Source organism: Gorilla gorilla, chromosome 8, assembly GCF_029281585.2.
Source record: "Gorilla gorilla gorilla isolate KB3781 chromosome 8, NHGRI_mGorGor1-v2.1_pri, whole genome shotgun sequence".
In the NCBI taxonomy this organism is placed as follows: Eukaryota; Metazoa; Chordata; class Mammalia; order Primates; family Hominidae; genus Gorilla; species Gorilla gorilla.
In genome coordinates this window covers 14891041-14906793 of record NC_073232.2, presented here as the reverse complement: position 1 = coordinate 14906793, position 15753 = coordinate 14891041, and the positions used below count along the sequence as shown (strand labels likewise).

Below are 15753 nucleotides of genomic sequence, written 5' to 3'. Positions count from 1 at the left end.
GGAGGGTTTTTTTTTTTTTTTGAGACAGAGTCTCGCTCTGTCGCTCAGGCTGGAGTGCAGTGGCACGATCTCCGCTCACTGCAACCTCCACCTCCCGAGTTCAGGCGATTCTCCTGCCTCAGCTTCCTGAGTAGCTGGGACTACAGGTGCATGCCACCATGGCCAGCTAATTTTTGTACTTTTAATAGAGACAGGGTTTCGCCATGTTGTCCAGGCTGATCTCGAACTCCTGATCTCAAGTGATCCACCCGCCTTGGCCTCCCATAGTGCTGGGACTACAGGCCTGAGCCACCATGCCTAGCCCTGGAGCCTTTGCTAATGACTCAATTGTACAAAATCATTTGCCTCTGAGCCTTCATAACACTTATTATCTGAGCTATTCATGTGGCATCTGCAAAATACTATCTTTGTGCAGTGGAAAGAAGATAGAACTTAAAAGCCTGAGTGTCGAGCATCCATTCTACCCTTTGCTGGCCCTGTCACTTGGAGACACTACACACACGGACATTGCCTCATCTTTGTAGTGGGGATGACGGCACATGCACTCCCTTCCCGGAGGCGTGAGGGTCACAGGAGACCCTGGCGTCTGTCTCTCCCCTCTCTAGCCACTAGAGATCCGGACAGTTAAGCCTGGTACTAATCCTCAAGAAGTTTACAGCCTGGTCAAAAAGAGAAGCATAACGGAACAAATATGAAACAAAACCTTACGCCACAAGCTAGTAGATAATCACAAGCACACACACTAATGGGACACAAGCCCAGTAAAGGCAGAAATGGCTCCAAGGCCTGGAAGCTTGAGGAATGCAGGACGTGAGTTGGAAGGGTAGGTGGAATTTAAATAAATGGGCAGGGAGCATTCTAAATGGGGGAGGGATGGAGGCAAAAACCCAAACAGGAAATTGAGCAACACGTTCAGGAAAGACAGAGCATGGCTGCTGGGCAGCCAGGTCAACCGGACGGCAAGGCAGGGGTTGGCCGGGGAAGCACTGCGCCGCCCCTGCATGCCCTGCATCCTCGGGTCCTGGGAGGGCTGCTCAGTAACTGGAAGGAAAATGAAACTGAAAAAGAGCAAGGGTCCCGTAGGATTGAACACAGTTGGTGAACCTTGGGCCGTCTGCCTCAAGTCCCCGCTTGGCAAAACCACTCCCTCCTGGTGGACGCCCTCACCATCAAGGTTAGTGCTTCTCTTTCTAAAGCTGTGTCTTCATTCCTCTGGGCAGAGAGCCAACAGTCCTAGTTACAGAAGTGTATAACTGGGTGCCATGGCTCACCTAGGGTCCCAGCTACTCAGGAATCTGAGGTGGGAGGATCGCTTGAGCCCAGGAGCATGAGGCTGCCGTGAGCGGTGATGGCGTCACTGCACTCCAGCCTGGGCGACAGAGTGGGACTCTTGTCTCCAAAATAATTCAAAAATGGGGTGTAATCTTCAAAATCTCCTTGGAGTTAATGCCACCCAGAGGGTACTCAAATTGCTGTCAGTGTCCCTGGGCTGCAGTGGCTGCAGGTGTTTTCCAAGTGTTCCGGGAAGCCCTGGTGGCTGCAGAGGCACCTGAGGGGCCACCACAGGCGGGGAGCGGAGAAGGAACTCTGGGTGCCCATCCCCCTCCTGAGTGACCACAGCAGCTGCATTTGTTAACTGGAAGTAAAATTAAGCCTAAAGAATTCCATGGCTAAGAACACCTGAAAGCCTTCCATGCTATTAAATATTTATTTTATTGTTCATCCTGGACTCCATAGGCAGATGCTTTAAAAAAAACAAACTGATCTTTTGGAAGAGTTCTAACTCCAACTCTTCACACAGTGGTAGTGGAAATACTATGGGTTTGGGATTGAACTTGAGTTTTCATCCAAGCTCTGCTCTGTGATACTGAGCACAGTGGGCCCAGCCCAGTGACTCTTCAGAGCCTGTTTCTTCATCTGCAAATGGCGGCTGTCATCTGCCTCCCAGGTTTGCTGTGAGGACTGAAGGAATTCACGTACACAAAGGCCTGATAGCGTCTACCTGCAGGATGCTCCTAAGAAACGTTGAGTTCACTTCCTTAATGAGGTATATTTACTTACAGGGTAACCAGCACCTGCCCCTTCCTTCGCAAATACATTCCCACTTTTTTAGGATTTATTCTTTCACCCAGCCGTGTGCATCATGGAAAGCTGACCTCATCCCAAGCTCCAGGAAATAAAACCCTGATGATTTGAAGCCATTCTTCCTTACTATGATTGGCTTAGGAGTGGGCAGGTAGCCCAGTTCTGACCAACAATATGTGAGTCAGCTGGAGAAGCCTGTGGGAAAGGCTTTCTTGCCCCTCTTTCCAGACAAAACCAGGTCCAGCTGCTTATTCTCATGGTCCAATAACAAGCTGCAGACAGAGTGGGGAAGAAGGGAGTTTATTTCTGGTTACAGGGAGAAGGTCAGAGTAACTCACCAGACTAATTTAAAATTATAAGTTTTTTTTCAGTGCTTATACACATTTAAACCATATGCCTACGTGCAGGAGTACACCTCCAAGCTGAAGTATATTCCTCTGTTTAATCTTTCACTAGGGTCTGGGGACTGGAAAATTACTTCAGAGCCTTGAAACAACTACTTCATTTTTTTTCTTTCTTATTTTAGAGGGAGGGTCTCACTATGTTGCCCAGGCTGGTCTTGAACTCCTGGGCTCAAGCGACCCTCTTCCCTCAGCCTCCCAAAGTGCTGGGATTACGGGCATGAGCCGCTGCTCCTGGCCCAATTACTTAATTTAAAGTGGATCATGGTACAAGGTATACAAGAACGCCTCCATTATTTTAATTAAACTCTAAGGTTTGGGAGAAAGCCCAGGTGGGGTCTTAATCGACTTGTTTTTACACTCTAGCCTTTGTATTAAGGCACCAGTTTCTCCAATTGTCCTCGTTTAATTTATATATTCCTCAGAGTTATAGTAAGGTGTTGGTGAAGCTGGCTGCTCTGGTTGCTAAGAGAGACCCGGCCTGCCACACTCCTAAGAGACACAGAAGACCAGCCTACCCCTCCCTTGCCTCCCGTGACACTGCCCTGCAGGTGGCTGGCCAAGAGAAGCCTGCCCGGCGACGCTCATGAGGCACCGAACATGAGCAGGGGAGGAAGGAATGCCTGGGAGCAGCTGAGCCAAACCCCTGCCACCAGCCTCCTCCGCACGCCCGTGGAATCAGCACTTTCTGCTTCCCGCCCCTGAGAGCCTTGCTCTGGGGCCACTCACAGCCAATTAAGTGGGGATGTTGTAAGAGACTCTAAAATACGTGGAGCTGGCTGAGGATGCGGGACCGACCCCATTATGTGTGTGTGAGGCCGATTAAAGTGTTACCTGTCACCAGGTGTTGCCAATTCTTGGTGAAGCTCTCTCCATGTGACCTCCATGCTACTTATTTTTTATTTTATTGTTCATCCTGGACCCCAAAGGCTGATGCTATTTTTTTTTAATGTGATCTTTTGGAAGAGTTCTAACTGCAACTCTTCACATAGTGGTAGTAGAATATACCATGGGTATTAAAAACTAAAGCATTTCTTAATCTGTGGGGTCCAGATTAGGAAGACATGTATTAGGAAAATGATTACTTTAAAAAAAATAAAAAATTCAGGCCAGGCATAGTGGCTCACGCCTGTAATCCCAGCACTTTGGGAGGCTGAGGCAGGTGGATCACCTGAGGTCAGGAGTTCAAGACCAGCCTGGCCGACATGGTGAAAACCCGTCTCTACCAAAAATACAAAAATTAGCTGGTTGTGGTCGCATATGCTTGTAATTCCAGCTACTCAGGAGGCTGAGACAGGAGAATCGCTTGAATCCAGGAGGCAGAGGTTGCAGTGAGCGGAGATCTCACCACTGCACACCAGGCTGGGTGACAGAGTGAGGCTCTGTCTCAAAAAAAAAAAAAAAAAAATCAGAACCACTGAATTGTACATTTAAAAAAGGAAGAAAAGAAAAATCCAGGATGTCAGCACTGTGCTGGCCGCTTCCTGGGGCCCTCAGTGAGTTCCTTTAAAAGACGGGCTTAGGGTGACAGACGCCAGCCTGGAAATGGACAGGAAACGCCAGCCTTTCCGCTGCGGTCCAACTTGGGCTGACGCCCTCATCGCAACAGGAGAGCCCTGCAGGGTTGAGGCAGGAGGGTGACCGGGGTTAGTCTTCATTGTAACATTGCAGGTCCCTCTACATGGGAGCGAGTTGGGCCAGGGCAGAGGCACAGAGCAACATAGACGACAACTGGTCCAGGAGGCAGAACGGTGGAGGGTCGCGGGCGGGTGGGTGGTGCACCCTGGAGGCCGCGTGGAGCTTCCCAGTGAACTGGCATGAAGAAAAGGATCACAGCCCGATGGTGATCCTGTTTCCGGAGGTGGGGAAGGGTGTGTGGAGGAGCCAGCCAGGCTCGGAAGGAAATCAGGGGCTGCATGTGTCAGGCAGGGCTGAGATGTCACAAAGACAGCAAATGGAGTGATCGACTGGCGACCTTGGCGTTTGAGTGGGAAGCCCCCCTCCCTCCACCTAACCTACCTCTCAGCCCACGCCACTAGGGATAAAACACACACAGGTCCCCAGTGAGGAGGAACGCAGGGGACGGCACCTCCTGGGCCCACATGGAGAACCTGTCCCTTAAGTAGGCCAGGCAGAGGGAGAGCCACTGCCGGCTAAGGGAGCGCCCCTGACGGCTAAGGGAGCCCTGCCCCCCACACCAGCCCAGCTGTGCAGAGGTGCCTTGGCCAGGGGCGTGCGTGTAGCACTGTCTTCATGTCCGGGCAAGGAGCTGGAGGAACCCTGCCTGCCTCGGTTCAGACGTCTCTACCGCACCCACTCACTGCAAATGTAGAGTGATCAGCTTCCAGGCTCTCGGTGTACCCCACATTGCTAAAGCCAGGGGTTCGGGGTGACTAGGAAGGACTGAAGGGCAAGGATCAGACTTGAAAAACATGTTAAATTGCTAATAGTCTGATTCTAGGGGTGTCAAAGTCCCTTTGTGATACAGTGAGTTGCTCCCAGACACAGACCAAATGCCACTACAGGACGGAAGCTGGGCAGGCAGTGTGACAGTGACCAGCTTCCCAGGCAGGAAGGTCCCACGGGGGTGCTGCGCTGCCTTAAGTTTATTAAGCAGTGTCTGAGTCCACCATGCGACGTCTGCCCTCATGCCTGGGCTGCTAAAGGAAAAATACCAGCTAAAAGGATGGTGTTTGATTTCAGCTGGGAGGGTGCTGCCCGGCACACCTGTGTTTTCTGTCACCTTCCACTCCATTCCCTTCTATGTCCATCCCAAACGCTAAACTCAGCACTTTGGGAGACTGAGGCAGGTGGACAGCTTGAGCCCAGGAGTTTCAGACCAGCCTGGGCAACAGAGCAAGACCTCATCTCTACAAAAAATAAGCAAAAATTAGCCGGGCATGGTGGCATGCACCTGTAGTCCCAGCGACTTGAGGGGCTGAGGTGGGAGGGTCACCTGGGCCTGGAGGTCAAGGCTACAGTGAACTGTCATTGCACCACTGCACTCCAGCCTAAGTGACAGAGTAAGACCCTGTCTCAAAAAAAAAAAACCAGAAAATTATTGGGTGAGAGCAACCTAAACTTCCTCCCTAACCACTTACAATGTACCCCTTTCTCCTTCATCTGTCCCGTCCCAATCCCTCTCATCTGGCTTCCATCTCTCCTTTCTGAATTTGCTTCCTCTCAACACATAACCCTGCACAAACCTCTCTCATTTTAAAAGCAAAAACCCCTCCCTAAGGCCACGTCATCCCCTATCGACTTCTTGCCTCTTGCCAGCCTTGCTTTCTGAGAACTAGTCTACACAGTGTCCGTATCTTCACCTCCCACTGGTATTTTATGGTTCTATCATACAGACACATAGTTTAGAGCCAACAGTTATGTAAGACACCTACCAAAAAGCTCCTCCACCTGCCCATTCCCCCTCCCAAAAGGAAACATTTAGAAATCTTTCTGCTGAGTGTCTCGGTGTGTGTTATGCGTCTCCAAGATATCTCTAAATGAAGGGCTCACATGGGCTTCTGCTTCCATGTTTGAGTTTCAGGCACTGTGACTGACTTCCTGCCACAGAGGCTAAGATTCGGCTCATTCATTCCACATGTGCACACAGCTCCTACCTGCAGAACACGCCCACCCTTATGAAGGCCACGAAAGCAGGTACACTCCACTGAGCTGGTGGGGGGGGGGGGCAGTCAATTACAGTTCTCTCCTACACAACCTGTCACCTTCTAGAGGACTAATCATTGCCTTTTTCCCCCCAGGCTATGTCCTGCGCTCTGTCACCCAGGCTGTTGTGGTCAGTGGTGCAATCATGGCTCACAGCAGCCTCAACCTCCCAGGCTCAAGCCATCCTCCTGCCCCAGCCTCCCAAGTAGCTGGGAACAAGGCAGGCACCACCACACCTAATTTTTTATACTTTTTGTAGAGATGGGTTCTGCCTATGTGGCCCAGGTTGGTCTTGAACTCCTGGGCTCAAACAATCCTCCCCCCTCAGCTTCCCAAAGTGCAGTGATCACAGGTGTGAGCCACCACGCCTGGCCAATGTGGGCCTATTTTCACCCATTGTCCTGGGCATTTAATGAGTCATTTCAATCCAGAATCCCTTACCATCAGTTTCAGGTAATTTTCATAATTAAAAAAAATGTTTCGGCCAGGTGCGGTGGCTTACGCCTGTAATCCCAGCACTTTGGGAGGCTGAGGTGGACAGATCACAAGGTCAGAAAATCGAGACCATCCTGGCCAACACAGTGAAACCCCATCTCTACTAAAAATACAAAAAATTAGCCGGGCATGGTGGCATGTGCCTGTAGTCCCAGCTACTCAAGAGGCTGAGGCATGAGAATCGCTTGAACCCGGGAGGTGGAGGTTGCAGTGAGCTGAGATCAAGTCACTGCACTCCAGCCTGGGCAGCAGAGACTCCGTCTGAAAAAAAAATTAAATTTAAAAATTCCTTAACTCTGTTGTCCATTTTCTCTTCCTGCAATTCCCATTTACAGATGCTCAACTTCTTAAATTCGTTCCCTAGTTTTTTTTTCTTTTTCTTTTTCTTTTTTGAGACAGGCTCTCGCTGTGTCACCCAGGCTGGAGTGCGGTGGCACAATCTCAGCTCACTGCAACCTCCACCTCCCAGGCTCAAGCCATTCTCCAGCCTCAGCCTCCCGAGTAGCTGGGATCACAATCGCGCACCACCACACCCAGGTCATTTTTTGTAGATGGGTTTTGCCATGTTGGCCAGGCTGGTCTTGAACTCCTGAGCTCAAAGCGATCCACCTGCCTCACCCTTCCAAAGTGCTGGGATTACAGGCATGAGCCACCACGTCCAGCCTCTAACTACTTCTCAATCTTTGTTTTTGCTCTACTTTCTAGATTCTCAACTTATTCTTTTAACAGTTCTACTGGGTTTCTTTTCATATTTTTTTCTCCAAAATTTTATTTTATTTTTATTTTTTGAGACTAAGTCTTACCCTGCATCCCAGGTTCAAGAGATCCTCCTGCCTCAGCCTCCTGAGTAGCTGGGATTACAGGCACATGCCACCACACCCGGCTAATTTTTGTATTTTTAGTACAGGGTTTCACCATGTTGGCCCAGGCTGGTCTCGAAATCCTGATCTCAGATGATCCACCCGCCTCAGCCTCCCAAAGTGCTGGGATTACAGGCGTGAGCCAATGCGCCCGGCCCCAAATATTATTTTATACATATCTATCCTGCTACTCCATGGAATGCACTACCTCCTCCATTCTCTGAATGTGTTTAAGATATTTAGATGTTTTCTTCTCCCTGTACAGACAGTTTGCTCCAAGTTGATTCTTTGGTTTTGACCTCTAGCCTTCATCTTAGGGGTCGGGTCATCTTCAGATGTTTGATGATCCTGATGCCTCCAGGATCACTGCTGCCTCCTTCCTGTTGTCTTTGCCCTTAAGGGTTAAAACGCGCACACACACACACACACACACACACACACACAACTTTTACTGCCCTTACAGTATGGCTTCAGAAAGAAACCATAAATGAACACATACATCTTAGCCCTCAAATTTTTCACTCACATTTTAGGCCACAGCGGTCGGCTTCTCACCTAACTGAAACTGATCAGCTAATGTCCACTGACCTTGATAGTGCTGGTTAAACACCTGCCCACCCTTGTTTATTTGGTCTCTTTACTGCACTGGATGCTGAAGATCCCCTTTTCCTGAACTCCCTCCTCTCCGGAGCTCAGTGGTGCTCCATCACAAGGCTCTTCTGGATCAGCTGTCGCTCTTCTTAAACCCTCTTCCTCTCTTCACCCCAAGCCTCGTGTCCGCCGGCTTTGCTTCTCGGCCCTCTGCTCTTCTCATTGTCTAAACTCTCCCGGATTAACTCGGCGAAACCCTTCAAACTGCACCACCACCTACACACCGACAACTCTAAAGTCCCCAGGTCCAGCCAGGCCCTTTGCTGCAGGACAGATGTGTTCACCCAACAGCCTCCTAGACGGTTCCACTCAACATGCTGAAAACCAAACTGATCACTGCGTTCACACAAACCTGCTATAGCTCCCATTTTCCCTGTCTCAGTGAAGACGACCTCTACCACTGAGTGTCCCTATCATGATCCCAGTACTCCAGAAATCCGACCGATTCTACCTTCTAAACATCAACAGCAGAAGTTTCCCAACTTAGCATGCATGAGCATCACTTGTCAGGCTTGTTATGTACCAACAGCTGGGCCTCAACCCTGGAGTTTCTGATCCTGTAGGCCTGGTGTAGGGACTGAACATTTTTATTTCTAACAAGTTCCCAGGTGATGTTGCCGCTGCTTGCTGGAACCACACTTTGAGAACCACTGATCTTCGCATCCGTTCCCTCCTCACCAGGCCCCACAGGCGCTGTGGTCCAGCCCATCTGGGGTCATTTCTTGCTGAGATTATGATCCTGTTAGCCTTGTAATTTATCTGACCTCCTTAAAACATTAATATTATTATTATTGTTATTTGGGACAGTGTCCCGCTGTCACCCAGGCTGGAGTACAGTGAGCTGTAAGGTGACCACGGCCCACAGCCTCAACCTTGGGCTCCAGCAGTCTTCCTGCCTTGGCTGGATTCAGTGCTGGGGTTACAGGCGTGAGCCACTGCTCCCGGCCAAAGTCTCATTTTTGATGCCTCAGTTCCCACCCAAGACATCACGTCTCATACTCTGCTTCCTGTGTCTTGTGAACAGTGACAGTGCTGTAGGAAAGAGTAAGCTGGAAAAAGAGAAGGTTCAGAACGACAGTGCTGACACAGACATCACACAGCGGTATGCCAGTGCTATGGTGCCTGTTTAATTGAAATCTTGTAATAAAAGTTTAAATACATAAAATTTTTTTTTTTTTTATCAAAAGAACATCCCCCACTTCCCCGACCAGATACGTCCAGAGGGGAGGCAAGTGGAGACTGGCTGTCTGTAGGGAGTGGAGAAATGGCAGGTCCAGCTTGGACTGGTGTCCTCTTCCTCGGAAAGTGCTGTGGGTGAACCCAGAGTCTCAGGGAGCAGAAGCCCCCCTCGCTGGCTTTCTTCACGCGGGGTCCTCGGCAAGCTGTTCTGCACTGCGAAGAACGTGCGCCTTGTCCTCAGAAGACGAGGAAGAGCAGGGCCTCATGCCGGGGCAGTACGATGTTCTCCACAGTGCGCTCCATGGCGCGCACCTGTTCCGGGGACGCTGTCAGGAATGCCAGGGGCCCGATGCGCTGCTCCGCGCAGGAGTGGCAGAGGTAGCCCCCCTTGTTTTCCTTCCTGTTGCTCTGTGGTGATGGACAAGAGAGAGAGCTAAGGGGAACAACCAAAGAACATGGATTTTCCAGCAAAAAGCATGGAGTTATCATCACAGCTGCCCAGGGACAATGCATTTGGATTCTGATGTTTTCAGAGGGGTGCACATCCTCAGAGTAACACCTCCCACAGCACCACCAACTAGGTGGCCTCAACACCCCCAAATTCCCTGAGCTCAGAAACAGCCATTTATCCAGTCAAGATAAAGAACCAAGAAAAGCTGCGCTGGGACCCCAGGGAACAGCTCTCCCTCTAAGAGTGTATCACAACCCAGCCTCCCAGACCTGCGGCTTCAGCACAGCCAGGCAGCATCACGTGCCCTGACCTCTGACCCTGGGACAGACCACACACCTCTTGTGCCTCTCACATGAAAAGCCCTTAATAAAGGATCACACAGCTCTCTCTTATCTCCTCACCTACAACCCAGATAAGCACAGAGCTCACAAGCAAAAAATGCAAATGGCTGAATTAAGTTCCACAGACAGCAGACGTACATAGGTGATGGGCAGCTTCTTCATGGTGAGGACGGTGTCAACAGGGATGGCATTGTTGCACTGTCCCACGCAGCAGCGCACCACGCCTGTTTTTAAGACATTGCTTGTCAGCTCTGCTTGCAAGAAGTACTCCTGAGAAGGAAAGAGTGAGAAAGAGAGTCATGGCGACACCTCCGTTAGGGTCTACTGGAAACACTGACAGCTGCAGCCCTGTGAGAACCCTTTAGATGTACTGTAAGTCCCAGAGAGAAAAACACCGCCTGCCCCGTTCTCCCTTAGTTTCTCTAACCTTTCCCTGCCTCCAAAGCTATCGACAGTCCAACTGACAGTCCAATTGCTTTTTAAATATATATATATTTAACGGATAAACATGCAAAACTATTGCCTGTAATGACATTTCCAGAATATTTCTGGATTTTATTTTATGCTAAGGTATCCCCAGCTCAATCTTCAGAAAATTATTGTGTATTCATATTATAAGCCAGGCAGGCAACACAGAGGACATGAAGAAAACTTGCCCCAAACATCCCTGCGTATTTCCACCGTCCCGTGCTGCTGGCTGTGCTAGTGAGCAAATGACAGCCTCGCTAAGCCTGTGTCTTTATCCATAAATGCAGATGGCACGGTGCCTGCTTCAGGTGGCTGCTGAGAAGAAGAAACCCTTCAATGCATGGAAAGCACTCACGCCTGGCACGCAGGGAGCACCCAGAGGAAGCAGTAGTGACCTCCCAGGCTGGAAACACCACAAGGACAGGGCACTGTCAGCTTCGCTGCTGCCCTGTGGGGCTCCACATCACAGACTGATATGCTAGCAGGACCACACACATCTGCTACCCAGGAAAGGACGGTTTCGTATTTTCTGGATTATGACCAGCTATTGATCTAATTATTCTACAATCTGTATCCTACATTTTGATTTATTTGGTCTTTTCTCTTAGACGGCCTGCCTACCAGCTATGAAAAAGAACAGAAAACCACCAGGCAAACACTCCAGTTATGGCCAACAAGTACTAACAGCTGACGAGGTGAAATCCTGTCTGAAGTCACAGATTTTGCTGAAGTCCCTTGGACTGTCATCTCAATTTCCTTCCCCAGAGACAGCCAAGACCATGAACCTGGCGAGGTCCCTCCAACCCAAGGTGAAATAGCTTCTCGTTTACACGTGTCCAAGGACACAGGTCTCCTTTTATAGATGTCTAATTTACACGAATGTTACACTTCTGGCTTCCTCCTCACCTAGTTTTTCTAAAATGCTGTAGAGGACTCAGTCACAGCGCTCTCTTGTATTTTATTTACCCATTCCCTTGCTGTGGTTACTCGGTTGTTTCCAAACTATTTCCAACAATGCAGCAATGAACATCCTTGTACCTGACTCCCTGTCCACTCCAGAAGTTTCTCCAGGGCTGGGCTCTCAAACCGTTTTTGACGCAGTTACCATTATAATGCTATACATACGCACATATGTAAGAAACACACATATGGAAGAAAAGTTTCACAAAACATGATTTAACCTAGCATGCAGTGTTCTCTGATTTCTTTAGATTTTTATGCCATTTAACTCTTTTTAAGCCTCTCATAACCCACTAGATTAACTGTTTTTATTTATATAAATTTAAGCGGTGGGGGTCACACCTGTAGTCCCAGCACTTTGGGAGACTGAAGTGGGAGGATCACTTGAGCCCAGGAGTTCGAGACCAGCCTGGGCAACATGGCAAAACCCTGTCTCTACCAAAAATACAAAAATTAGCTAGGCATAGTGGTGCACACCTGTAGTCTCAGCTACTCGGGAGGCTGAGGTTGCAGTGAGCTGAGATCGTGCCACTGCACTCCAGCCTGGGCAACAGAGCAAGACCCTGTATCTAAACAAATAAACAAAAAGAATCTAAGATTCTGTGAGACCAAGAAGCTGTCTTTGGCCGGACATAGTGGCTCAAGCCTGTAATCTCAGCAATTTGGGAGGCCAAGGCAAACGGATCACTTGAGGTCAGGAGTTCGAGACCAGCCTGCTCAATATGGGTGAAACCCCATCTCTACTAAAAATACAAAAATTAGCCAGGCATGGTAGCGCACGCCTGTAATCCCAGCTACTCTGAGGCTGAGGCCTGAGAATCGCTAGAGCCCGGGAGGCGGAGGTTGCAGTGAGCCGAGCAAGATGGTACCACTGCACACCAGCCTGGGCTACAGAGGGAGACTCCATCTCAAAAAAAAAAAAAAAAAAAAGCTGTCTTTGAAACATAACTTCATGTCACTTAACACCTCAACAATGTAATAATTTCCTTCACTTTCCCAAAACTTAAGGAAACAAATGAACAAAACGGCTTCTGGTGATTCTATTAGCTATATTTTCTAAGGGGGAGGGGTCAAAGAAAAAGAAGGTTGCCCTACTCTTGGGAGATAAAGGGGCTTATCGTTCTAGGCAGCGCAGGAAGCAATGCCTCGCTTTTTATCTCCAAAACACCCCCATCCATGGCTCCACTATTTTTAACATGCTTTCCTAGCCCCTGAACTACTGCCCAACTCGGGATCTTCATTATCCCCATGGCCTTCCCTCCTGGGCAGAGACTGGACTCGACACTTCTGAAACAGGGTATCTCCAAATTTATTCACAGGCTGTGATCAACAACAACAACAAAAAAGGCTGGACATGGTGGCTCACACCTATAATGCCAACACTTTGGGAGGCCGAGGCGGGTGGATCACTTCAAGTCAGGAGTTCGAGACCAGCCTGGCCAACATGGTGAAACCTCGTCTTTAACAACAACAACAACAAAAAAACAAAAAAAATTAGCCAGGTATGGTGGTGTACACCTGTACTACCAGCTACGTGGGAGGCTGAGATAGGAGAACAGCTTGAACCCAGGAGGCAGAGGTTGCAGTGAGCCAAGATCACACCACTGCCCTCCAGCCTGGGTGACAGAGTGAGACTCTGTTTTATTTAAAAAAAAAAAAAAAAAAAAAAAAAAAACAGCAGAGTGCCTCCACCTCTCACAAAGTCTTACAGCCTTAAAAAATCTGTTCCCACAAATAGGCAGTTTTTCTGGGACTTCCTCGCAGGACCCCTGAGGGCAGACAGCCCAGCCCAGTCTCGGTAATAGGGAAGTATTTCTCTAGATTCTGTATTCTTTTCTTCTATGGGGAAAACAAAATGCATGCAGCAACCAACTGACAACCTTCCAATTAGCTTTAAAAAGTCTACTTCACTTTTTTGTTTGTTTGTTTGTTTTGAGACAGAGTCTCACTTTGTTGCCCACACTGGAGTGCAGTGGCACGATTTCAGCCTACTGCAACCTCTGCCTCCCGGATTCAAGTGATTCTCCTGCCTCAGCCTCCTGAGTAGCTGTGATTACAGGCATACGCCACTACACCCAGCTAATTTTTGTATTTTTAGTAGAGACAGGGTTTCACCATGTTGGCCAGGCTGGCCTTGAACTCCTGACATCAAGTGATCCGCCCTCCTAGGCCTCCCAAAGTACTGGGATTACAGGTGTGAGCTACTGCGCCGGGCCTATTTCACTCTTATGCATACAACTGGTGGGACTCTAAAGTGATAACACTCTCCATGAAAATGGCAACATCTAGAAAAGTCACACTTGGCCAGGTGCAGTGGCTCATGCCTGTAATCCTAGCACTTTGGGAGGCCGAGGCAGGGCGGATCACTTGAGCTCATGAGTTTGAGACCAGCCTGGGCCACAGGCAAAACCCTGTCTCTAGAAAAAATACAGAATCAGCCAGGTGTGGTGGCACACACCTGTAGTCCCAGCTGCTCAGGAGGCTGAGGTGGGAGGATGGCTTGAGCCTGGGAGGCGGAGGTTGCAGTGAGCCAAGATTGTGCTGCCATATTCCAGCCTGGGTGACAGAGCCAGGCCTTGTCTCAAAAACAAAACAAAACAAAACACAAACAAAACAACAACAGAAAAGTCACACTTGCATTTATCTTTACCCAGCAATTCCACTTCTAGAAATGCATGCTGAAGATGCACTGGCAAAAACAGAAATGACCTGTGCACAAGATTGTGCAATGCAGCATTATTAATGAAAGCAAAAGGCTGGAAGTGACCATGTCCATGAGCGAGGACGGCATAAATCACAGTGCGTCAACACAGAACACTATGCAGCTGACCAAGGGGCGAGAGAGCTCTGTGAGCTGATAAAGAGTGATTTCCTGATTTGGGTAGGACAACAAATAAAAGAATAAAAGGGCAAAAAATAAAAGAGTAAAAAATAAATAAAAGAGTGATTCCCATGGCTTCTAAGTGACAAAGCAAAGTACACAACAGTGTATCTGAAATGCTACCTTCTGTGGAAAAGGAGAATATGAAAATACCTACGAATTTGCTAATACTTGCATAAAGAAATACTGAAGAATTAATCACTAATTGTTTAAAATAACTACCAATGGTGGAGGCAGAGAACAGTCTGAAGTGAACAGGGAGGTAATGAGACTTCTCTTATCACAAAGTTTTGACCTTTTCTTTTGAGACAGGGTCTCACTCTGTCACCCAGGCTGGAGTGCAGTGGCACAATCTCAGCTCACTGCAATCTCCGCCTCCTGGGTTCAAGCGATTCTCCCACCTCAGCCTCCTAAGTAGCTGGGGCTACAGGTATGCACCACCATGACTAGCTAATTTTTCTGTATTTTTTGGTAGAGACAGGGTTTTGCCATGTTGGCCAGGCTGATCTCTAACTCCTGACTTAAAGTGATCTGTCTGCCTCAGCCCCGCAAAGTGCTGGGATTACAGGGGTGAGTCACTGTGCCCAGGCGCAAGGTTTTGACTTTGAAAACATTAACAGGCCTTACACATCAAGAAAGATCAGTAAATCAAAAAGAAGCAAAGCAATCCCTGTAGGTATTATGAATAAACTACATGTCTAACTGCAAATTAAGTTGGTAATAAAACCACAAAAGCAAAAAGGACTTACTTTAAGTGACTTCAGAACATGATATTTTGACTAATAAATACATCATTCATGGAGAAATGGAGCTGTTAGGAAATCTTCAAGTCCAGTCTGTATTCCATTAATACTGGCATTATTTTGAATATTATTTTCAAATACATAGAATAGTATCAATAAGTAATAAATACTGTTAGGAACCAAGATTTCAGTGTATGAGAAAAGATTCAAGTGTGAGAAAAGAAGTAAAATTCCTTTCGTGTTAAATGTGAATTAGATTATGGAACACAATTTATGATGCTGAACGTGTGAAGGGCCAAAGCCTCTGACAATGCAGATATGGTGCAGCTTTTGAAACCCAGGAGAATGAAGAGAACATGTGTAAACAGTATCATTTTTCAGCACTTACTGATGGCGCTGCATACCTGGTTAAAAAGAAAAAGAAAAAGGTGCAGTTGTGCAACAAAGCAAGGTAATGTGTATCTGCTGAGATGGAGTTACCCTCAGAAAGGAGGGAGGGTGCTATGATGGTCAGCGGCCACCAGGACAGCTCCGTGATGGCTGGCAGATCCCATCTTCTAATCTGGTGGATG

The 15753-nt window shown here is 48.4% G+C and overlaps 1 protein-coding gene and 1 long non-coding RNA gene across 23 annotated transcripts in view; one reads left to right on the top strand and one right to left on the bottom strand.

Annotated features, from left to right (window-relative positions):
• Positions 1-886: 886 nt before the first annotated feature.
• On the top strand, positions 887-11788 carry LOC109028588 (uncharacterized). Of its 2 annotated transcripts, XR_002007597.3 has the most exons (3): positions 899-1174; positions 9346-10501; positions 10885-11540. It is a non-coding gene; the product is annotated as an uncharacterized lncRNA (long non-coding RNA). The 2 variants fall into 2 exon arrangements; XR_010135148.1 differs by lacking the exon at positions 9346-10501 and having other exon boundaries at positions 887-1174; positions 10885-11788.
• The window catches only part of FBH1 (F-box DNA helicase 1), a 47685-nt gene continuing 41195 nt past the window's right edge, over positions 9264-15753 (bottom strand). For all 21 annotated transcript variants that reach the window (XM_055353158.2, XM_019034819.4, XM_055353169.2 and 18 more), the window contains 2 exons: positions 10268-10399; positions 9264-9745 (listed from right to left, as the gene is read on the bottom strand). In XM_055353158.2, the coding sequence (XP_055209133.2) occupies positions 9575-9745; positions 10268-10399 (303 nt within the window). In that variant the 3' untranslated portion in view covers positions 9264-9574. The remainder of the gene's footprint in view (positions 9746-10267; positions 10400-15753) is intronic.